The sequence below is a fragment of the Halichoerus grypus genome, chromosome 1 (genome assembly GCF_964656455.1).
Source record: "Halichoerus grypus chromosome 1, mHalGry1.hap1.1, whole genome shotgun sequence".
Lineage (NCBI taxonomy): Eukaryota > Metazoa > Chordata > Mammalia > Carnivora > Phocidae > Halichoerus > Halichoerus grypus.
This window is the reverse complement of record NC_135712.1, coordinates 148,215,472-148,239,369: the sequence shown is the minus strand read 5'-3', so window position 1 is coordinate 148,239,369 and position 23,898 is coordinate 148,215,472. Positions and strand designations below refer to the sequence as shown.

The 23,898-nt window shown below is 52.0% G+C and overlaps 1 protein-coding gene across 3 annotated transcripts in view; it reads left to right on the top strand.

Annotated features, from left to right (window-relative positions):
- XYLB (xylulokinase) overlaps nt 1-23,898 on the top strand; it is a 53,781-nt gene that overhangs the window by 12,519 nt on the left and 17,364 nt on the right. For all 3 annotated transcript variants that reach the window (XM_036094250.2, XM_036094252.2, XM_036094251.2), the window contains exons 3-15: nt 1,481-1,550; nt 3,166-3,246; nt 5,546-5,632; nt 6,229-6,357; nt 7,156-7,221; nt 8,591-8,663; nt 10,721-10,839; nt 14,116-14,197; nt 17,281-17,321; nt 17,892-18,007; nt 18,785-18,900; nt 19,521-19,594; nt 21,046-21,142. In XM_036094250.2, the coding sequence (XP_035950143.1) occupies nt 1,481-1,550; nt 3,166-3,246; nt 5,546-5,632; nt 6,229-6,357; nt 7,156-7,221; nt 8,591-8,663; nt 10,721-10,839; nt 14,116-14,197; nt 17,281-17,321; nt 17,892-18,007; nt 18,785-18,900; nt 19,521-19,594; nt 21,046-21,142 (1,151 nt within the window). The remainder of the gene's footprint in view (nt 1-1,480; nt 1,551-3,165; nt 3,247-5,545; nt 5,633-6,228; nt 6,358-7,155; nt 7,222-8,590; nt 8,664-10,720; nt 10,840-14,115; nt 14,198-17,280; nt 17,322-17,891; nt 18,008-18,784; nt 18,901-19,520; nt 19,595-21,045; nt 21,143-23,898) is intronic.

The following is a 23,898-nucleotide window of genomic DNA, read 5'->3' as shown; positions in this document are numbered from 1 at the left end:
GGTAAATAATATTAGAAATACTTGTTTTTTAAAGGTTTCAGAGCACTGTTTTGTGAAACCATTTGGGCCTGGTGCTTTGGCAGGTGTGGGGAGTGCTGGTCTTCCCTCCTAGCAGGAATTGCCCATTTTAAGTTGCTAAATACATGTGGACTGTTTGGTTGCAATTATCATGTGTTTTGTAAAGGCAACATTTTTTTTCTGATGGTTTTTATTGTCTATGGGAAAGTTTGCTGCTCTTTTTCACTTTTTTCCTAATAGTATCTTTTTAAAAATGTCATTATTATTGAGTATCATTTGTGTATAAAAAAAGGACATCCATTAAAATATACAATTCAGTGCATCTTGATAGAGGCAGACCTGTAGCTGGGAAAGTACCACCAAAATTAAGATACAGACTGTCTACATCGCTCCCAAAAGATTCTTTGTGCCCCTTTGCATTCCATCCTTTCCTTCCCGCTGGACTTGGGAAACCACTGACCTGCTTTTTCACAACAGGTGGATTTGCACTTTCTAGCATGTTATATACATAGCATCATGTAATATGGACTCTTTTGTGCCTGGCTTCCTTCATTCAGCATGGTCATTGGAGATTCATCTCTGTTGGTGTGTGTATCAATAGTTCACTTTTTTATTATTATTATCATGTAGTACTCCATCACACACACACACACACACACCACGATTTATACATTTCACCTGCTTAGAGACACCTGAGTTGACTCTGGAGTCAGGCGCCCCGTTGTTGTTGTTGCTATTGTTGTTTTAAACTCATCATTGAGGAGTACCTGGGTGGTTCAATCGGTTAAGCATCTGCCTTTGGCTCAGGTCATGATCTCAGGGTCCTGGGATGGAGCCCGGCGGGCTCCTTGCTCAGCAGGGGTTCTGCTTCTCCCTCTCCCTCTGTGCTCTCTCTCTTTCTCATGTAAATAAATAAAATCTTTAAAAATAAAGATAAACTCATCATTGAAAGGGTTGGATTTTGTCAAATCAGTTATTTACACGAGGGCCTTATAGGGGGGATGAGGGTAGGGAGAGCGGTCCAGGCAACTTTCCAGGCTTGCAATCCAAGGACTCCCTGGTCTGATAGCCAAGAACTTTTCCTGCAGATGCAGCACCTCTTTGTAGTGCATCCCTTCTACCTCTCCAAACCCAGTGGGTTTGGGAGGGCTTTAATCCAACCCTGCACCCCCTAGTTCCCTCATGGCCACAGCGCCAAGTGACACCATGCCTGCCTTCCAGGGCAGGCCCCTCATAGTTAGAAGGCTTGTTTTTGCTGGTGTTTTCTGAGAATTGTCACCCCTGAGCAATTTCCAGGACTTCTCTTTCCATCTTGCCAGCACTGTTCAGTCTTGTTCAGTTTAGAGTTCCCACCGATGTTGGGGAAGGGGCATTTCTCTTTCCATTGGAGGGATCCAGGGTCTGTCCCCACCGGGCCCCCGCCCAAGGCCCTGTCCAGCACTCTGTCTTGTTCTCCTTGTAGGACTCAGGGTGGAGTTCATGTTCACGAAGACGGGCTGACAGTGACCTCTCCCGTCCTGATGTGGGTCCAGGTAAGCACAGGGATCCCTGACCCTCTGTTGAGACCAGGTCCTCATTGGGAAACGGAGTCAGCCTGGCTCCTCAGGCTAGACGAATCCTCGGCTGGTGTCAGTACTCCTGAGCCTGAGAGGGCTTGCAGGTCTGTTGCTAGAGCACTTGCAGGCCCTGCCAGGAAGTAGCCATCTTCAGAATACCGCTTTTCCCAAAACTTTGCCAAACACTCTGCAGGAGGCCCTCTGGCCACCCTTGTACCCTGAGATCCAGACACAGCACTGGCGTCTTAGTGTTCAGGCTCAGGTGGACTCCAAGCCAGGCCTGCCTGCTCAGGACCAACAAGAAAGGAAGATGCCTGTTGCCAAACATGGGTGACCCATGGAGCCGCGGGACCAGGGGCATGGCCAGTACAGACCAGCATGATAGGGCTGAGTCTGCCTCGGGGGTCCCGAGACACTGAAACTGGAAGCCAGCCAAAGGCAGTGCTCAGTGCGTCTGCTAAAGCTGGTTCAGTCCTCCAATACCTGGTTAAGTAATTCCCTCTCCTAAATTCTTTCTGTTAAGATAACTAGTGTAATTTAAAAAAAAAAAATTTTTTTTTTTTAATCAACTTGACCCTGACTCATACTGGAGGACTGGGGTAAAGCACAGCTTTCCACCGGACAGGCCAGTGAGAATGGACTTCCTAGGGCTAGCCAGACCAAGGGGCAGTGGGGGTGACAGGCAAGAGTCAGTGTCTAGAAGTCCCAGTGATAATGTCAGGGCTTTCGATAGTTTGGGGCCTTAACTTGGAGTGATGAGCAATGGATAGAGAGTCAGACTTGGGGGTGGGGCCACATGATTTCTAATTATGAGCAGCCCCCCAGGATTGGGCCTGTTCTAGCTTTGCCAGTCTCCCCTCCAGCCATGCCCCACTCCCTGCTCAAGGTTTCGCCAGGAGGGCCGAGTTGGCAGCCATAGCCAGGGCTTCGAGAGGAGCCCTCCCAGCAGAGGGTGGGGATGGTGGTGTCAGGTCAAAGCTCCAGCAGCCTGGGGTGACTCTCTGATTCCTGCCCTGAAATCTTAGGGGAGCTCTGGGCAGGCAGCTCCATTTATCCCACACCTGGGGTCTTGCAAGAAAGATTACACCCAGATGGTGGAGGGTAGAATGGGGATTGGGACAAATGGCCACCATCTCTATCTACTCCTTCCAGCCTGGTGCTCCTGGATACACGGAGTCTAGGCCTGGGCCCCTCTCTGATGGGGGCTGTCTACTTTGCTCTTCACCTCTCTGTTGCAGTGAAGTCACACCACTAGTCCAGTGGGTTGAAAATGCAAATAAAAGAAACCACAATTTGATCCACCTTGTTTTTGTTCTTCCTGAGTGCTTGGAAGTCACAAATTGGAGAAGCAGAATTTGAGGGACCAGTGGTTTCTGATTCCATCTATTTAAGCTATTTTTACCAGGGTTCACCTTTTTATTTGATGGGTGCCTACTTTAATTAATTATTCCAGGGCTTATCTATCCCAAGCCATCAGCTCTTTCGCATCTCCAGGGTAATGGCAAGCACTTGGGTTCTAGTGCTGAGGCCTGTGGGTTTGCATGACTCAGTGGTTCCAGAGAGTCACGGTGGGCTCCGTTTGTCTTCTCAGGCTCTGGATATCATCTTGGAGAGGATGAAGGCTTCGGGCTTCGACTTCTCTCAAGTCCTCGCCCTGTCTGGGGCGGGCCAGGTTTGTCTGTGGCAGCCTCCGTGCAGCGGGCGGGGCAGCCGTCGGGCAGGGGTGCGGGGCTCCCCTGGAGGAAATGCTGCTTCCTGAGAGCCGCTGTATGCTTTCTGTCGTTGGTAAAGACCCCTGCCACTCTTCTACCTTGAGGATGTAGAGCTTGCCTCCTTGCTGAAGGATCTGAGGCGGCTGGGACTGTGAAGCATTATACAGAACAGGACGCTGGGTGAGGAAGAACCAGAGAGAGGTCCTCTAACGGGGTGGAGGAAGCATTTGACGTGCATTTATGATGGCTGTCTGGGAGCACTAGCATTGCTGTTCTGTTTCCAGGAAGTAGAGGCAAAGTCAGAAATTATACTCCTAATGATAGCAGTTTTAGTAGTAGCACTATTAGTAAAAATAATAACAAAACACACTGACTGAGCACTTAGTACGGGCCAGGTGCAGTGCCGAGCGTTTTATGTATACTGTTTTTTTTCTTTTTAGAAAGAGAGAGAGAGATAGTGTGTGTGAACAGGGGAAGGGGCGGAGGGAGAGGGAGAGGGAGAGAGAATCTCAAGCAGACTCAGCGCCCTGTGCGGAGCTCGACACAGGGCTCACAACCCTTGAGATCACAACCTGAGCCAAAACCAAGAGTTCGCTGCTTAATCAACTGAGCCACCCCGGTGCCTCTTAGGTATACTATTTAACCTAATGGTTACAATGATTTTATGAGGTGGTGTCGGGGTGTGGTTAGCATGGGAGCTCTGGGTCTGCTGCCTGGCTCTGTCCCCAGGCCTGCCATTTAAAAGCAGTGTCATCGAACTTTCTGGTGACTCTGTGCCCTCATCTGCCTTAGGGTCGATGTGAATGTTAAATACATAGTGCATAAAAACTTCATTTAAGTTTTAGCTACTGCCTTTAATATCATTGCCATTTACATGGGGACACTGAGGCACAGAGGGGTGATGTCACTTACCCAAGGTCACACAGCTGCCTGGAGGAGGAGTCAGGACCCAAGTTGAATCTTACCATCTGAATCACTTCACTCCATGGTGGATTAGCCTGCTTTCACATCCTCGTTAGAGAGCGCTAACTAATTTTTCTGAAGCCACCTCTTCTCCCCTACCCTCCAACCTAACAGGAATTTAACGCTCCTGTCCTTGTTAAACAGAAACAGATTCCCTGGGGGATCTCGTCCACCTCTCTCATCTGAACCCCAGGCTGGGATACCCTCTCCCTCCTGGGCATCCCCCAACCCCATGGCCAGGTGTCCCAAGAACACCTCCAGCTTATCATGTGCTAGACTGAGTGCTCCATCTTTCCCCAGGGCCACAACCTGTCATCCTCGAACCCACGTCCAAGGGGTCCCCATGCCCTGTTGATTTGTTACATGACTCTTAAATCTACCACCTCTTCTCCAATCCTCCTCTTTTGCCCCAGGCTGAATATCTATGATTTTTCTCTGGTCCTCTGCTTGGGCCTCCCTGCCTCCCACATACCTTCTCTGTGACTCCCCCAAACCCTTTCATACATTCAGCCCTGGCCATGTCACTCCCCTGCTAATCCAGAGTTCCCACACCTCCAAGATAAGCCCCCACCTCCTGAGCATGTATGTCCAGGCCCTGGTGCTCAGGATGCCACCTCCCCCTCCAGCCCTCACCGCCGCCCTCCCGCCGGAGACTCAGCCCACTGTGTGGAATACCACCACTCTCCACACCTGCCAGGCTCTCTCAGCTGTGCTTGCTCTCTGCGTGGAGCACCCACACACTCAACTCCAGCTCCTTCCCTGCTAATAATGTCCTTTCTACCAGCTCGTTCGATGCCCCTCCTCTGTGTCCCCACTGCCCTGCCACTGCACATCCATAGGGTTTTGTAATTGTGTGTTTGTGTCTTTCTCCCTGACTCAAAGACAATATCGTAGAGAACAGGGACAGTACTATTCTATTCATCTGTCCCCTCACCTGGCACGATCTAAGTGCTCAGGAAATGTTTGTTGAATGAATGAATGGGTAACTGAATAAAGGAATGAATTTCAGGTAATATGAGCAATATATTTAAATACAATTTTATAAGGATACCAAAATCCAAACCACTAATTCTTTCTTGGACCCTTCCTATAAGTTTTGAGGTGGACAGGGCAGAGTTCTCATTTTCTAGAGGTGAAAACCAAGTCTCAGAAAGGGGATGAGTTCTGTGAGTAAAAAATGGCAGGGGCAGGCTTGGAGCCAGTTCTTTGGGGTGTGGTCTGGAGTCTTTCTCTGTCTCTGGGAGGTGATCCCAGTGTGTGGCCGTGTGAACGTGTGCTTGGGTTTTGCCTTGACAGCAACATGGAAGTGTATACTGGAAGGCTGGGGCCAGCCGGGTGCTGACAAGCCTGTCACCAGACCTCCTGTTACATAAGCAGCTACAGGTAACCGAGGGGAGAAGGGCCCAAGCCTTTGTGGGCCTGGAAGTCTGGGGCTTTTGTGCATTGTCAAGGGCATAAGAACTTGGCTTGGCCGTAGTGTGGTGAACATGGTCTGCCCTGCCTCCAGGTGGAAATAGCTGGTGTCTGGACAGAGGATCGGGTGCATAGCCCTCCTCACGGGTCCCTTCCTGCCAGGCGTGGCTCTGGCTAGTTTCCCCCTCAGAGATCTCCCCTTGGGGCATGATGTCTCCTGGTGGTGCTGGGAAGGCAGGCTCTGTCTTCTCCATGGTTCCGGGCTGTAAAGGCCCCTGGGAAACTGCACTTTGCTGCAGTTCTAGCCCTCCCCAGCTCATCCCCAGTGTTGCCCGTGGTGCTCAGGTGTCCTCATCAGAACCTTCTCCCTTGAGCTTTCTGGGGAGAGACGCCACTGGGCCAGGCCGAGGTTTGGGCTGGAAGGGCTTGCCCCCGGGTCTTCCAAGGTCACGTCCAGGGAGGAGGTGCCCACACCTGCTGTGATTGGCCGTGGAACCGCCAGAGCCAGGGGGCTCCCAGAGTCAGCAGGCAGAATTCAAACCTGTGCCTTCGTTCCTCCTTTCCAGGCCTGTTTCTCCATCAGGGACAGCCCGGTGTGGATGGACTCCAGCACCACAGCCCAATGCCGCGGGCTGGAGGCCGCCGTGGGCGGGGCCCAGGCTCTCAGCTGCCTCACTGGCTCCCGTGCCTATGAGGTGCGCAGCGCCCGCCAGGGGCTGGGGGCTGGGGCTGGGGGCTGGGTTTGGCCCCGGGAGGAGGGTCCTGTTGCTGGCTCTGGTCCCTTGTCCCTGGGTGTCTGGGAGGACACAGCTGGTGACCTGCCCCAGTGGGGATCACATGAGGCCCTGTGGGTGTCACCCTGCAGAGCCAGGATTGGGCACTCTGGCCCCCGATTCTGCTCAAGGCTGTCCTGCCTCCTTCTGCTGCCCACGAGCAAGGATGCGCCTCCTCGTTGCCCAGCGGGGAGCTGAGGTGTGACCCTGGCTGTGCTCTGTGCGGGGTCATGATGTCACCTCCACGTCAGCCTCTAACCTGGGATACAAATAGCACTTACACTTCGGGCAATTTTGAAGCTGAAAGGAGTCAATGTATGCAAGGCCCTTAGTGCAGCTCCTGGAAAAGTTAAAAAAAAAAAAAAAAAAAAGAATGCCTCTTTCCCACTGGCTTCGGCCACCGTTACAGGGCTGGCTGCGATTGGCCCAGCTTGGGTCATGTGACCCCTCTTGGGCCACCGGCCTTAAAAACAACAGGGAGGGGTGGGGAGCGGACCTGCGTCTTCTGCGCCGGTGCCCTTGGCCTGCACGGTCACTGTGCCGGGTGAGGAGCAAGGCTTATTCGCTAAGGGTGTTCAGCCGACATTTCTAGATTTGAGGCCTTTGTAAAGCTTTCACGATACAAACTCATATACAGAGCATGCTACGCCAGCCTCAAGTTCTAGAGATGATCATTGCATGTAGGAGTTGGGTTTTTAAGAATTTGCAGTCTTTTTCCAGCGTTTTACAGGAAACCAAATTGCAAAGATTTACCAGCAGAATCCCGAGGCCTACTCACAGACAGAGGTTGGTGAAACGTTCCTATTTAAGTCACAGTTGAATTTCTTTTATAATACTTACCTTTAGCATAAATACATCTCATGTGCACTGGCCAAAAACATCGATTAGCAGACATTAGAAATGGTATATATCCAGTTTGCTTTTTTCTCACTGGCAAGCCATTTCCAAAGAGAAGGGAGAGAATGGAATTGTGGGAAAGAGAAGTCAGGGCCTCTCCTGACCAGGTGGGGCGGAGGTCAGGGGCAGAGGTTAAGGGCAGGGTGGGAGCTGTGGGGATTGGTGTCTTCCTGGGGCCACCTGAGTCGTTGGTCCGGGTGCCTGCTAGTGTCTGTCCCCTCAGTTTCCTGCATGGTTAGTGCAGGATGGCTACCAGGCTCTTGATGGGCATGGGCTCGATGTTTTCTTTGGAAATGGGGAAAGCTGGACCCATGTGTCCCCAGCCGTGGCCCTTCAGCCAGAGCCTGTGTCCCAGGAGCTCAGATTCGGTCCTCCATCCACAGGTGCTGCAAGCCAGCTCTTAATGCCACCTGGGAAGCAGCTCCACAACTTGGCTAGTGATTTTCATCTCTGGATCATTAGAAAATGATCAGCGCATGTTAAACCAGAGTGTCTTTTTAATCTTGGGCGTTAACAACATCCCATTTATTACGTGACGACTCAAGGTTTCAGATTACTCTGCGGCATTAGCCGTGCAGATTTCCGGGGCCGGGGTGGGTAAGGGCAGAGATGAAAAACCCTCTCCACACACTGTGTATGGAACAAAGGTGGCCTGAGGGGGGGGACAGGAGGTGCTGGCATTCTCTGCTGTGGTCCAAGGGCCCCTGAGTCCCATGTGGAAGCACGGACCTCAGGGGGATATTTGAAATCCGTTTCTCCAGCTCATGCCTGGGCTCTGGTGCTTCTGAGGGGCCAACTTTCACTCATATTTATTCTGAACCCCCGAGAGTATCTTTGTTGGTTCTGAATCCTGTGGCCACACATCCCATTTCCCTTGGGACTAGCTATAAAGACCACAGAAATGGAGGAAGGAAATCAGGCACCACGCTCCCTGGATGCTGGGCGGAAAAGCCACTTCCTTAAGCATGGCTTTTTCCTAGGCCTTGTTGCTCTTTTCTCCTTGTTGGACTTGATAGTTTTCTGGCCCGTCAGAAACTGCAGAGTGAGGTAGGTGCTCTCCCAAGGACTCAGTTCTTGGTATTCCAGATACTCCAATGCTCTAGAATCCAGGATACTCAGTCACCGCCATTACTGGGGCATCTCACTCAATGTTTCCGCTTCCCTCCCCAGTTTAAAACTCTTCTCGGGTGGTGCGTACCAGAGTATTCAGTTGCTTATGGAAATGAGGCCTATCTCACTGTGTTTCTCTCTTTCACAGAGAATTTCTTTGGTCAGTAGTTTTGCTGCTTCCCTCTTCCTTGGGTCTTATGCCCCTATCGACTACAGTGATGGTAAGCCTTCAGAGTCCTGGGGGGTGTGCCTGTTCAGTATGGACATGCATGCGTGTGGGTGGTGTGGGCCTCATCCCCCCGGGTGGGTGCCAGACTTCTAGCCCTTTCATATTTTGCCATGAAGGGAGTGTATTAGTTATCTTTTGCTGTGTAACAAATGACCCCAGTGCTTAGCAGCTAAAGACAACAACTGTTTAATTTTTTTTTGTCTAATGCACTGCTTAGCAGAGTAGGAACTTTAGTTTTTAAATATTTTATTTATATATTTGAGAGAGAGAGAGGGAGAGCATGAGTGCGGGCAGGGGCAGAGGGAGAAGCAGACTCCCCACTGAGCAGGGAGCTTGATGTGGGGCTTGTTCCCAGGATCCTAAGATCATGACCTGAGCCGAAGGTAGACGCTTAACCGACTGAGCCACCCAGGCGCCCCAACCACAAGTGTTTATTATCTCACAGAATTTCTTCAGGTCTGTAATCTGGGAGCAGCTGAGCTGGGTGGTGCTGGCTCAGGAGCTCTCATGAGGTGGCATTCAAGCTGGCAACCAGGACCAGCCATCAAAAGGCTCGACTGGGGCTGGAGGATCCACTTCCAGGGCCCAGACCTCTTAGCCAGAGGCCTCACTCCCTCACCATGTGGGCGTCCCATAGGACACCAATGATACTGGAGCTGGATTCCCCCCCCCACCCCGAGTGAGGGATGAGAGGAGAGGGTGGCCAAGCAGAGGCCGCAGAATCTTTTACACCTTAACCTTGGAAGTGATATGCCATCCCTTGTGGCCCACCCTACTGGTCGCACAGACCTACCCAGGTACAGGAAGGCAGGGACCTCATTAGGTGTGAACAGCGGAGCTTGGCGATGAGCATGAGCCATCTTGGAGCCTGGCTCCCACAAGGAGTTGTTTCTTGAAGTTGTATTCACATTTGGAGAACTCAAGGGAGTGGTGAGTTTCTGGAGTCAACACCTTGCCAAAAATTAATGTAAGCGATGCCAGTGAGGAAGGAGAGCTGGGAGGAGGCTGCCAAAGGCACTTTTGCATGAGGCCAAGCTAGAAGGCCTGTGAAGTGCAGAGGGGAGCCGAGTGCAGAGCGAGAGCCCGGACCTATTTGCGTGGCTTCAGAAGAGTCTCGGAATGCTCAGAGCCTCCTGGGAATCCATCTGGAGTTGTCCGAGTGCTGTCGTATGCCACATATTATTCTAGCATTCAGGGAGAGAAAGTAAGGTGCCCAAGCGGTGGTCCCCCAGCTTCACTCACAATCTGGAGAAGAAAGGACTCCCACAGGTAGCTCCACACAAGTCAGGCCAGCAGAGCCCTAAGCCTGGAATAGCCCGTGTCCACCCCGCGGCTGTGAAGTGCTGCTGGGAAACGTCATGGCCCCGCTCCTGTGGGCATTCCAAAGTTCGGGTTCTACAGCCTTGGCTAGGCCCTCCGCTCTGCTCTCCTCACTCACCTGAGAAGTCACCGCCTGATTCCCAGCCGTCTCACCTCCTCACCTGGGTGCGTGACGCCATCAGCATCCCGGCCGACGGCTGCCTCCACCTGGGCCCAGTGGGGGAGGAAGAGGAGAGCCGTCCTCCTGTGCTCTGGCTTCTCTCCCCTTTGCCATCCTCAGGAAAGCCTTGGGAGATGTAGATTGTTTTCAGACACACTTTGTGAGCTGATCTCAGTGATTTCTTTAAAAGTTAGATGTGATTGGGGAAGCCTGAGGGCTGACCCACATCGGCACAGGACCCTCTGAGCAGACCCCTTGGACCCCAGGGGACGCGGAGAACAGTTCCTCGTCAGTGTAGTGTCGGGTCTTAGGACTGCAGATTCCCAGGCTGACGTGAGGACTATTTGGAGGAGGTGGTGGGGCCATGTGTTTCCGAGGGCCCTGCTGACCTCTGGTTCTCTGGCCCTCTAGTTGCATAATGAGCCAGGCACTCTGTATCCATTCCGTTGGGAAAGAGCTCCAGGTCCGGGTTTGCTGCAAGAGACAGTCGGCTTTCTGCCAGCTGGGTGCATGTCCACAACAGGTCCTTTTCAGAGATGTTTCTGTTTCTTGTTTCCTTCATTCCTTAGGTTCTGGAATGAATTTGTTGCAGATCCAGGACAAAGTCTGGTCGCAGGTTTGCCTTGGCGCGTGTGCGCCTCATTTAGAGGAGAAGCTTGGCGCACCCGTACCGTCGTGTTCCGTGGTGGTAGGTCCCCTTGCTGGTGACGCGGCTCGTTTCAGAGCTGGCAGCTACTGGGCCGAGCAGTGCAGAACACACACACACACAGTCACCCTCATTCATTTATTTACACACAGGCATACACACTCGGGATTGTCAGGCTAGTATGAGAAGGGTTTGACGTACATCAAAGCCAAACGCCTGGATCGGTGCCTTGCATTTAGCAGGTGCTCAGGTGCACGTACGGATGACTGCCTCGTGGCGGTGAGGTGTGCGGTAAGGGGGACCTTGGAAAATTCCACTAGAAATTTATTAGAACAGGAAGAAAAGTGGAAAATATAAGTGGTGGGTGATTGCACACTTTAGGAAAAAATGCACAGAATGTTGACATTCTAGGGCTAGGAACTACCTCTGAAGCTTGAAGCAGGCAGTCTGGAGAAAATAGAAAGAAATATGAACGAGCTGGGGAGAGTGCAGGCTCTGGGGCCAGGTTATCTGGGCTGGAACCCTGCCTCGGCCACTCACTGACTCTGTGACTTTAATCTGTGCCTCAGTTTCCCCATCATTTCCATCTTTCCCGAAACATGGGAACAATGATACTTTCTATGTCATCAGGCCGTTGTGCAGAAGAAATGAGTTGACGCATTTAAAGTGCTTAAGATAGGGGCGCCTGCCTAGCTCAGTCGGTAGAGCATGCTTCTCTTGATCTCGGGGTTGTGAGTTTGAGCCCCACACTGGGTGTAGAGATTACTTAAAAATAAAACCTTTAAAAAATTTTTTTAAAAAGAGTAAAAACAGATAAAGTGTTTAAGATAGTGCCTGGTCCCAAGGGTAATATTAAAAACATTTAGGGCAGCCACATGCAGAAGAATGAAATTGGACCCCTAACTTACACCATATGCAAAAATTAACTGAAAATGGATTAAAGACTTGAATGTAAGACCTGAAACCATAAAACTCCTAGAAGAAAACAGGCGTTGGTGATGATTTTTGGGGTTTGACACCACAAGCAAAGGCAAGAAAAGCAAAAATCAACAAATGGAGCCTCATCAAATTTAAAAGCTTCTGCACAACAAGGGAAACCATCAATAAAACAAAAAGGCAACCTATGGAATGGGAGAAAATATTTAAAAATCATATATGTGACAAGGAGTTAGTATCCAAAATATATAAAGAACTCAACTCCATAGCAAAAGAGGCAAAATAGCATGGCACCCCCATTCAGAATGGACACTGGTGTCCCCTAGTTAACTACATTCGTGGCTGTTCTGTGGGGAGGATGGAGTAGAGGGAGACCTGGGCCCTGCCCTTAGGGGCCCTTTGGTGGGAGCACATGCCAGACATTGAGAAGAGAGAGAATTCTAGGTGGTTCTGAGAGCTGGTAGGAAGGAAGGAGGTCCCTGAGGCCCGCTCGTGCTGCCCGTTCCAAGTCCCAGCCACTTTTTGGAGATCAATTCCGATGCACAGAGCTTAGGGAGGGGTGTCCCCAGCCTTGGAGGGGAGTTCAAGGGACAGTTCAGGACCCAGGCCCGCTGAAGCCCAGCAGAAAGAATAAGGAAGGGCAAACAGGAAACTAAACGGCCAAGCCTTTGGGATTGGTATTCCATGCACGGCTTCTGGTTTTGTGTGAGCTGGAGAGCAGTGTTTGGTCCATGGCAGCAGGCTTTGTTTGCCTTATGCCAGGAACGCATGCCTCCAGGAGGGAGCCCGTGCACAGACTAGCAGCTTGAGGAGCGGAAAAGAACCGATTCTGAAAAGGGTATTTTCCTTTGTGACATATGTACCCACGTGACGGGGGAAAACAAGCCGAATCCATGTTTGCCATGATCCCTTCTTCTGCAGGTAGTGCCCAGACAGCTTACTCATTTCCTGCAGGCAAGTATTTGGGACATATGGGATCGGACGCTTCTCCAGCCCCGGCTCGCAGCCTCCTAAGCCGCCTCTTTTGCCAGCAGCTGTGGCTTCACGCAGGTGTCACCCGGCAGCACCCTGCCCCAGCTCTATCTCATTTCTCTCACTTTCTGCCCGCGGCTTCTGTGACTCCATGTTTGCGCCCTGCAAACCTGGAGGTCCAGGAAGTTAACACCCCACGGGGCACCCCTCACCGGTGGAAGCCTGTGGAGAGCTGCTCCCCGTCCCGTCCCCAGGTGGACAGCCCCCAGATCCTTCACACACAGCTCCTCGGACATTGCCCACAGCGAGGACCAGCTTGACAGTTTAACCTTTGGGTGGGCTCTCCCTCCTCCCCAGTTCCCCTCTTGTTTCCTGGGATCACTTCCCCAAATAAGCCACCTGCACACAAACCCTGACTCAGTCTCTGTTTCTTGAGGCAACCCGGGCCAAGACATTTCTCTCCCAGGAGAAGGCTTATTCTGATGTAAATCCGAAATTTTCCTGGAAGGAGCAAAATTTTCTTTCCACACACCAGGACGGCCCATCATTTGTTTTAAACTTTTGGAACTGAGATAAAGGCAGGGAAAGGGGAAAAACAGTGTTTTTCTTTTACGGCTATGCTCTCTAAAGACTATGGGTCTGTTCAGAGGGGTCCCTGCTGTCTGGTCCCACAGCTGCCCTGGGAGGAGCCCTGGGGGCCATGCTTCCCCAGGGGTGTTCCCTCCCCCACACTGCCATTTTTGGTTTATTTTCTTTAGAACGTTGGCCTGTGCACTTACATGTTTGGTTAATCAGATTGCTGGGCTGATAGAGCAAGGGTGTGGGGCATTATCTTCTTCCATGAATTTGCTTCCTGTGTGTCCTCTTTTACCTATTTTTAAAAATTTTTTTATTAAATTTTTTTATTTATTTGAGAGAGCATGAGAGAGAGAGATCATGAGCAGGGGGGAGGGATAGAGGGAGAAGCAGACCCCCCCCCCGCTGAGCAGGGAGCCCGATGCGGGGCTCAATCCCAGGACCCTGGGATCATGACCTGAGCCGGAGGCAGATGCTTAACCGACTGAGCCACCCAGGCGCCCTCCCCTTGTTATTTATTTCCCACTAATGCTATCTCAGAATTTGGAGCTTGCAAAACAAGTACAAGTTGGGGATTGGTTTGTTCTAGCTGCCTCTCAAAATCCAGTGGTGTTCAAGGCAGTGGGATGACCTAATATTTGTGGTTCCAAGCCTGTGCTGGGCTCCTCTGGCTTTTTGTGAACGGGAGGGACATCCCTGGTTTAGGACAGGGACTGATGTGAGTGCAGGCCCAGTGACCTGGAGCTTCAAGCACTCTTGTGACCTGAGGCTTGGAGGGCTGTGCACAGTAGGTCAGATTTGCCTCAGTAGGGCATGCTTGCTTTTCCTCCTCAGGGAGCCATTTCTTCCTACTACATCCAGTGCTATGGATTTCCTCCAGGATGCAAAGTGGTGGCCTTCACTGGGGACAACCCTGGTGAGTACCTTGGAGGATTTCACTCTCCAAGTAGCCTGACTTGGTCCGTGCTGGACATTTGAGAATGCCAGTCCAGCCTCTGGAAACCCTTCTGTGGCAGGCCCTTCCTCCCTGGCCGCCTGCCACACTGCTGGCCTGAAATCTGACTCCTTGTACCTGCCCTACCTTGGCTCTTACTCTGCCCTCTGGAGCCACTAAGGGCTGCTGCCGTCCCCCCGCCCCCAGGTGAGAATGATCAGCGGTTAAGGCAGGCGGTCATGCCCACCCCTCCCTAACTGCCTTTTCTGTTTCAAGCTAAACATCTCGGTTCCTCCAGCCTTTCCTCTAGGACATGGTTTTGGGTCTCCTTCCTGTCATTTGATCTATGGGTATGAATTATTCCTCATCCGAATACCTTGTCCCTCCCCCAGCCACTCCGGGAAGTGTCATCAGGTCTCTGAAGAAAGGCCACGTGGCCACACTGTGCCATCAGACTGCGGCCCCTCAGCCCCACCCCTGCGGCCCTTTTCCTAAAGAGCCACCAAATTAGGGTTGCCAGGCAAATGCAAATACAGATAGATACAGGACACCCAGTGTGCCTTGAATTTCAGAGGAATGATGAATAATTAGTATGATAAGTGCATCCCGTGCAGTATTTGAATTTCACATAACAAATCATTTTTTAGTGTAAGTATGGCCCAAAGTATATCTCTCTGAAATTCAAATTTAACTGAGCGTCCTCCATTTTTTCTGGCAACTCTACTCCAAATCAGCATCCTCAGCTCCTGCTCTGAGGAAGTGTCAAGTACGTGGCAGAGGACCTGGGCTGCTGCCCGGGTGGGGCCAGGGTCTGCTGTCCTAGGGAGGCTGACTTCCTTCTTAGAGCCTCTCCTGCTTCTCTCTATGGTCAGGGAGCGTGGCTCTCTATTTCTTCTATTTTGCTCTCCTTTGAGACACATTTCTTTTCAGTTGTTTTCTGCCTTCAGTGCTCCTCCTGATTTCAACACCCACCAGCCTCTCTGTACTTTCCTCCTGTTGGCTATGTAGACGAGCAGGACAGGGGCATCCAAAATAAATAAACAGAGAGAGACGCATATGTCTAGGAGTAGCGTTGTATGCCTCGAAATAGCGTGGGTGGTCCTTGTTAAAATTCATCCTTAATGGCAATAGGTACATTATCAGTGTTATTATTAGATTCTGTATTTTCTGCAGTGTCTCTCTGTATTTTTGTGGTCAGGAAAAACACTGAAGTCGCTACTATTATTACAGCTATCACTGAGAATAATGCTAACGCTCGTGGTGTTCCTCGGTCCGCTTCTGGCCTGTCTGCTCTGGAGCTGAGGGCACAGTGAGCACGTCCCCACCACACCTGTGGCCGCATCAGTGTCCTGGCTGCGACCCCTCCCTCCTGGGACAGCTTGGCTCTGGCATCTGGAGGGAACCCCAGGAGCCAGACAAGGGCCTTTCCTATCCCTGAGCAATTTCTGGAGACGGGCGTGTGGAACCCTGTTGGCAAAGCACAGAACCAATCAAAGCAGGTTTTGGAGAAGGGATCCCAGTGTTCCTGGTCCGAAAGTGGAGGGGAGGCAGGGGCTGGTGGACAGTGGCCGGATTTCCACAGTGGCAAGGCATGAAGCCCCAAGCTCTGTCCCCTGGGTTGAGAGGCGGCTCCAGCCTGCAGTGTGTGGGTTCTGGTGCCCGAGGCTCCCAGGGGACACCCAGGCCCCAGTTCCCACCCGCCCTAAAAGCTGGGAGGTCCAGCCTCCCTCAAAGAAGAACGGTTGGTGTAGGAGCACCAACTTAGGAAAGTTCTACACTTTCAGAATGAAAATAACTTCACTGAGTCTCATTAGGCAATGTATCTTGTACCTCCTCTATCAACTAGAAGAATGTCAGGGGGAAGAATGGGCCTTTTTAACCACTAAAGTGAGCTTCTGGGCATGTCTGAGCAAGAATGACAAAGAAGCAGCTTTCCAATCCTTCCTCTTGGACCTCGTTTCCAGCTGAATGTTGGTGATACCAGGCAGGTAGCCCTCAGTCGGTCTCTCCCTAAGTTTGACCTTGAGTTAAGTCACGCATTAATTGCTCCTTCATTAAAACAACAACAACAACAAGCAAGCAGACTAACCAAGGCTCACGCTCTTTTTCTTACTCACAAGGGATACCTCTTCACTGCAGAAAAAAAAAATTGTTAAATACTGACAAACCAAAGGAAGGATGTAAAAATCATCCATAATCTCTTAACCCAGAGATAACCACAGTTAGAATTTTGATGGCTATCCTTCCACCTTTCTTTCTGTGCTCATAAGTAAACATATTTTGTTTTAACTAACCCAGGCAATATTTTTGTGCAGCATCATGTTAACGGTTGCCTAGGGACAGTTGCTCCACATTGCTTTCCCCAGTCCCTTGCGGTGGAGCTCAGTGGGGCTTCCAGTGCTCGGGCAATGCAAATGGTGTTGACGCGCACACCCTGTCCTGTCCCTCATCCCTACAGGCTAAGTTCTCCGAGGTAGGGTTCCTGGATCCAAGGCTCTGACACACACAGCAGTGATGGTGGAGGACCACCTGTCCCTTCCACGTTTCTCCTTTCACTCGCCCAGTCAGTCATTCGACATTTAGTGAGCCCCCAGTCAATGCCAGACTTCTTTCAGTTCCAGAGTGCATCAGTGAGCCAGGCCGATGCGGATTGCTGTTCTGGGCCTCATGTCTCAGGGGGACAGACACTGCCCTTTACTTTCTGCCCCCTTTACACTCCTGCCTCACCCCTGTCTTTCTCTGCCATGTGTATTCTGGTGTCTTGACTTGGCCCCCTTGTTTCTCTGCACTCTGGGGAGCACCTGATGGTGGGGCGTTTGGACCCTTTTGGAAGAGGCTTCCCAGCTCAGATCGGAGGCCCTGACCTCAGGGACTCCACTCTTTGACCCCTGGGACCTCCCCTTGGGCCATCCTGAGCCCTCAACTCACCCTGCTCCCGCCTCTACCCTAGCATGTGGCTTGGGGCGGGAGGTTCAGGGCTGGCTCCCATCTGGGGGTGACTGTGGTTTGCTTTGTGGCTCTGTGTGACCTCCAGCTAATCAGAGGCTCCGCTCCTCTCTTCTCAGCGTCGCTGGCAGGCATGAGGCTGGAGGAGGGTGACATTGCGGTAAGGTGACTTCTCACGCCCACAGGCAAAGCCAGCTCTTTGTGCCCTGGGGGACGAGGGCCCCAGCAGCGTCTTTGCTGCCTCTTAGAGGGTCTGCCGGTCCCAAAAGGCAGCTGAGGGAGGGGATAGGAAGACCCAGGCCCCAGGACCTGCGCTTAGAAGGTTATGGCCTTTGCCGGGTAGGCAGGTCCCCTTGACAATGGCCAGTCTTGGTGGGTACAGTGGTGGAAGGGTGAGACATTGGGCCAGAGGACTGTGAGCTCCCCGGATGAATAAAGAAAACATAACCTGTGCCCTTCTGGGTCTACTGGGAAGGTCATTTGGGAACCAGTTGTCACCCAAACCATTAGTTAGTTGCAATTGTGGTAAATTCTAGAAAATCGGCCCACAGTTTCCATGAGAGCCTAAATCTGGTTGCTAACTTTGGACTCATCTAGTGTGGGAGGGTTAGAAGAAGAGGTTTCTCTGAGGAAGTGGCATTTAATCTGCAGCATGAGGAGTGAAACGAAGGGGGTCAGGGCTGGCGGAGCTGGGGAGAGAGGCGCCTCATTTCTGCCCATTTCTTCCCAGGTCAGCCTGGGCACCAGCGACACCCTATTTCTCTGGCTCCAGGAGCCCGTGCCCGCCCTGGAAGGGCACGTCTTCTGCAACCCGGTTGATGTCCAGCACTACATGGCGCTCCTGTGGTAGGCTTGGTGGGCAGTGGGCAGGTCTGACACTGTGTGGAGCCCGCAGGCTCTCCTGCTCAGCGGGCTCTTGTGGCCTCTGAGACCCTGGGACTCTGGGTTTTTTCTGACAGCAGAGCTAGGTGGGGAGGAAGCCCGGACCTGGAGTCCTCGCCAAACCCAGATTCCAGTCCCATCCTCAACACCCATATCCTGTGTGGCCCGGGGCAGACCCCATGGCTCACGTGAGCCACACTTTGCTCATCAAATGCGAAGAATGAAAGGTTTACTTCATGGTGTTAGGACATGCCTAGCATGTGCTAGACCTTCAACAATAGTAGGAAGGACATCCTGCCCCCTGACAGTTGTCATGGAGGAGGTGTGCTCTGCACCCTGATGACAGGCCTTTGGAAACCCACCAGAGGCTACTCAGGGAAGTTTCTGAGCCTCTAGGCCCCAGGAACCATTGGAGGATATGTAGGTCTAGTATATTTAGCCAGCTCTGTTCCATCGTCCAGGTGGTATAACGTGTAGAAGCCACAGCTCCCCGTCTCTTCCTGGGGTGCCTTTGCAGCAACCTCTGTAAACAGAGTCCGAGACAAGCCTTCCCCAGTGATTCCCAGGGACCTTCGCTGGGCCTGATAACCTGAGGGAGAACCTCAGATCTCTGCCAGCCACTGCCTGGGGGTTGTGGTCCAGCTTGACCTGCAGCCCTTCGACCTGGGACTCTTCACCAAAACACATGGGTCCAGTCAGCAAGCAGTGGGTACCCCTTCAGGGTTGTGTGCACTTCTGCAGCTTTAAAAACGGCTCCCTCATGAGAGAGAAGATCCGTGATGAGTCCGCTTCCTGTTCCTGGAGTGATTTCTCCGAGGCGCTGCGGTCCACGGAGATGGGCAACGGCGGGAATCTGGGTAGGCTGTTTGGTGATGCCCAGGCCTGTGAAGGGGAGTAGCTGCTGACAGGAGGGCCCCAGGGGAAGGGGGAGAGGAGGGCCACGGAGCAAGCCAGGGGGAGCCCTAGCTGTCTGTCCTTCTGCTCCGTGGGTCTTCCAAACTAGTGTGAGGCCCAATGATCTGAGCAAGGTAGGGCCGTTCTCCATGCTTTGAGTGGAGGGCTCTGTCCCCCTCAGAGCCCCTGGTGACAGCCTCAGGGAGGGCAGCCACGGCTCCTGCTCTACCCTAGTGTGCGCCCGTATGTAGCTTTCTGCCCCAGATGCAGGGTTCTCTTCGGAAGAGGGCCCAGCGTTGGGCCAGGCCTTCTGAGCAGGGAGGGGACGTGCGGCCCTCGATCAAACCTGCACTGGTATTTCAGGGTTGGTGGGGCAGCTGCCTCTGGTCTGGGCTGTCAGGTAAGAGTAGGCGGAACTGTCTCTAGGAGGATCTAGCCCAGGCCCTTCCAGTTCCTGTCTTTCCCGACTCTTCTGGGGGACAGAGATATGGGGTCATTTCACCTTATTCTGTCCTAAGTCTTTGAGAGGCTTATCTTTTGTTTTTGATTACCGACAGTGACTCTCTTCCTGGTCTGGTTTCAGGTTTTTATTTTGACGTAATGGAGATCACCCCTGAAATTATTGGGCGCCATCGGTTTAGTGCAGAAAACCGACAGGTACGTGTGGTATTCGTATTGGAGAGAAATTGGCTCCAGTTTCGAGTATTGAATTTAACAACTGCCTCCCAAGTTCTGCTACTTGAGGGACTTCATTCATTTACTCCGCTCTTGCTAACGCAAACATCTTGATGTGCCGGCGTGCGTTTTAGTGCTGGGGAATCCGCAGAATCTAAGACAGACGCGATTCTCACAAAGAGGAGTGTAGAATACCTCGGGGCTTTCCCCTGGGTTGACCCGTGTCCACACTGACTGCCACTGAAAGCCATAGAACCTGTTCCCTTGGCAAGCTTAATCCTGCATCCCCAAGGACTCACATTGTCCCCAGATCGGGTATTTCTTCCTGATCAAAAGCCTCTGGGACAGGAAGCACTAACATTTATTGTGTGCTGTTTGGCTCCAAGCACCGTGCTGGTGGTTCCCTGTGTCCCTCATTGACTGCTCAGAGCATCCTGAGGTCCAGAGATGCTAAATCATGTGCCCAAGTCACCAGGGCCTGGGTGGTGCAGGGCGCCCTCCAGACCCAGTCCTCCCTGGTCCTGAAGCACTGTTTCCTTTCCCCTCCACCGTGCATGTGGGATTGAGTAAGTTCCTCTGTCTAGTAACTGTTACAGTTAGAGTTGGCATCAGATTTGTGGCTGATGAAGTCATGACATATTGGGTTGTAAGTGGAAAGCTTTATATAAACTATGGGGGGGGGGCTCACCTCAGTCTTCTGATGAAGGGTCTGTTTGGTTTCTGTTGTTCATACAGAGAAGGTATGCCTGTTCCCCTTTGCATAAACCCGTCGGGGTCTGTCAGGGAGAAGGTAGGGTCTGTCACTGGTCTCAGGGGCTAAGGCATGGGTGAAGCTGGGGTTGACGCCTATCAGCATTAGCCTGACGGACACTCCTCAGCTGTGGGTTCTCACTTAGTATCACACACCTAGACCAGGCTCTGTTGTCTCATTTGATCATTATACCCACCCTGAAACAGGTACCACTATGACCTTGGTTTTGTTAAGGAAGAAAATGAAAATCCCAGCAAGATTTACCTAACTTAACTCGAGGTCACAGAGCTGAACCCTTGGTGGCCTGAAACTGAGTTCTCTGATGCTCTGTGTCCCCGAAGTGAGCACGCCTGAGGCTGGGGGCATGTATGTGTGAGCGATGTGTTCGTGTGAGCATGTGCAGCAGGTGCTTAGTGGGTCAAGAGCCCCAGCTGTGTATGAGCTGCCCTGGAGGCCTGAGTCATGAGTTCTGAATCTGGGCTGTTGTTTAAAAAGACAACACACGCATGCATGCATGCACACACACTCACACGCATGCATGCACACGCACGCACACTCACACGCATGCACACGCACACACATGCTCATGCACACACATGCATGCACTCAGGCACGTGCACGCACACATACAATGAAGGGACACCAAGGAGTTTTCACTGTGCCTGCTTTCTCCTGGGGACAGGTCTCAGCATTCCCTAGGGCTGTGGAGATCCGGGCACTGATTGAAGGGCAGTTCATGGCCAAGAGGATCCATGCCGAGGGCTTGGGCTACCGAGTCAGTAAGTGAGCTGCTGGTGGGCTGTGTTCTGGGGTGGGGACCCTCACACCTTGAGGTGCTTGAGATGCTTCCCGGCCTTCAGGCCAGGCCTCGCACGGCGCTGTCTGTTGAGGCTCCATTCCCGGGGCAGGAGGGAGATGGAGCCCGGCCGTGGGTGGCTGGGGAGAAGGTGAGTCAGCGGGCCCATGTGGGCAGGCAGGGACGAGGAGGCAGCTTGTTGCTGCTTCTCTGCTCTGTCCCCAGTAGCCTGACCTTCTGGCGCGTAACTGTAGCACTTAGAGACCTTTCTGTAACCCAGACCTCCAACGTGCAGATGCAGTGTCCCAAGCTCCAGACCCTGAGGACATGGGCAGTGCAGGTGGGAAAGGTCTAGGCTGGGGCCATCTGCCTGTGGGGCACAGTCTGAGCACTTCAGCTTGGATGGGGAAGAGTGGGGATGCAGAACCACTGTCCAATCTGAGAGGTCTGGAATGGAAAGGCAGGGCAGGGCAGGTTGGGGGGCGGGGGCTCTGTGGGGAGAAAGGGATTTCTAAGAACTTGAGCTATGGAATGGGCAGCTTTAGGAGGGCAGTGAGTTCCCCTTACTGCTGGCCCTGGAATGGTCTGGGGCGAGGGCTTCTGCCAGGAGGGTGGAGTCCGGGTCTCTAAGATGTATTTGTCCCCCTGGGCAGCAGCTGTTGTCACTAGAGAGGGTAGAAAACCCCTGAAGCCTCTTTGCTTGAGCGCCTCCTCATGACACTTTTATGGACAATCTGAGCTCTGTGTAGTATGTCTTCTGTCTTTGAACCAACCAAGTGCAAGCATACTCTAGGAATCAGCCTTAGGTCAGCCTCCTGAGAAGTTGCACACACGCTCCTCCCCAGCAGCCCCGCCTCTCTGCGCATGCATAATGGGAATGTGTGCACATGCTCTCTAAACACGTACAGGAGAGCGTTCCTCATGGCACGGTGCTTACTGGCCCCGCGCTGGAACCCAGCGCCCATGGGTAGTAGACAGGAGACATGCATTCTGGGGTATTCGTGCAATGTGATGCTACACCGAAATGAAAATAAACCAGCCTCCACCACGGGCAACAAAATGGATGAATCTCACAGATGTCACTCAGAGCAAGAGAAGGCAGACACAGAAGTGCGTGTGGCAAGATTCTGTGTACATCAAGTTTAAAACCAGACTGTCACTGGAAGCCAGGGCAGCGAACAGCTACCTTTCAGAGGAAGAGGGCCTCTGGGATGCTGGTGGTGGTCCTTTCCTGAGTTACATGGGTGTCTTGAGTTTGTGAAAATTTGTCAAGCTGTCAACTTATGAGGTGTTACCTACGTTTTTCAGGGTGTACGTGTGTTCACCGCAAATTTTAAAACAAATAAAATGATCATGATAAACATTTCCATTTCTCTCCATTCCATCACTCAAAGTGTAAAAAGAAATTCCCCAGGGGCGCCTGGGTGACTCAGTCAGTTAAGCGTCTGCCTTTGGCTCAGGTCATGATCCCAGGGTCCTGGGATCGAGTCCTGTGTCGGGCTCCCTGCTCAGTGGGGAGTCTGCTTCTCCCTCTCCCTCTCCCCCTCCCCCTGCACGTGCTCTCTCTCCCACTCTCTCTCATATAAATAAATAAAATCTTAAAAAGAAAAAAAAGAAAGACATTCCCCCAGAGGTCTCCAAAGATTTCAGAATCCCCTGAAAAGTGAGATCGGTGAGCAGGGCTGGGATGGTGCTGACGTCGTCACCCAGTGCCCTGCATGAAGGGTCCTCTGGCCAGCAGAAGGCGGCACTTTGTCGGGGGCTGGCCCCAACAGTGTGCAGGAAGAGGCAGTGAGAACAGAGAGGTCCTCCTGGGCACTGGAGGGGTGATGGAATCATGCCATCATTCCCAGCCTTTAAAGCAGTTTTGTGCAAACCCACATAAAATTACTTATCCTCTTAGGAGACTTAAAGGCAGTATCAAACCTGTCTTGCTAGCTCTGCTGGCCTCCTCTCAAATAAGATTACATAAATGAACATGCTTGGAACCAAGAAGGGCTGCACAAATGTGAGGCATCATTCTCCCGGCTGACCCGTGTTCTTAGGTGACTTGCTTCTATAACTCGACGTTATGTTCATGAATTCGCCCGTGTGAATTAGCGTAGCTACCAGTTGTCAGCTCTCACAGTGCTGTGGGGTTCCATCCTGATTGTACCATGATCCGTTTACCGTTGTTCTGTGATGTACGTTTGCACGTGTTACCAACCGCGCTGCTAGGAACAGTCTTGTGCAGGCCCTTGGCTGATTTTTCCTTACTTCATCTCTTCTGTGTAACAGGTATTGGTAGTAAACTGACAACCTAAGTGGATGGATTTTGTTTCTGGAACTTGTCGTGTTTGGCTAGCATAATGCTTACTTTGTTAATCAAATACGTTTAGGGTGGGCCTGCTCACTCAGGCGCCGGTCGGCACAGGGGCTGCCGTTCACTAGCCCAGTCCACATTTATTTATTTATTTATTTGAGAAAGAGAGAGAGCACAAGCAGGGGGAGCTACAGGCAGAGGGAGAAGCAGACTCCCCACCGAGCAGGGAGCCCGACGCAGGGCTCGATCCCAGGACCCGGGGATCATGACCTGAGCCGAAGGCAGACGCTTAACGACTGAGCCACCCAGGCGCTCCCTCTTCTCTCTTCTTTACCTCCCATTTTCCATTTCCAGGATGTTACTGTTCAGTGTGCATTAGGCATCAATAATTATTTAAATTATACACTTGGTGGCTTTCCTTGATTACCACTATTTAT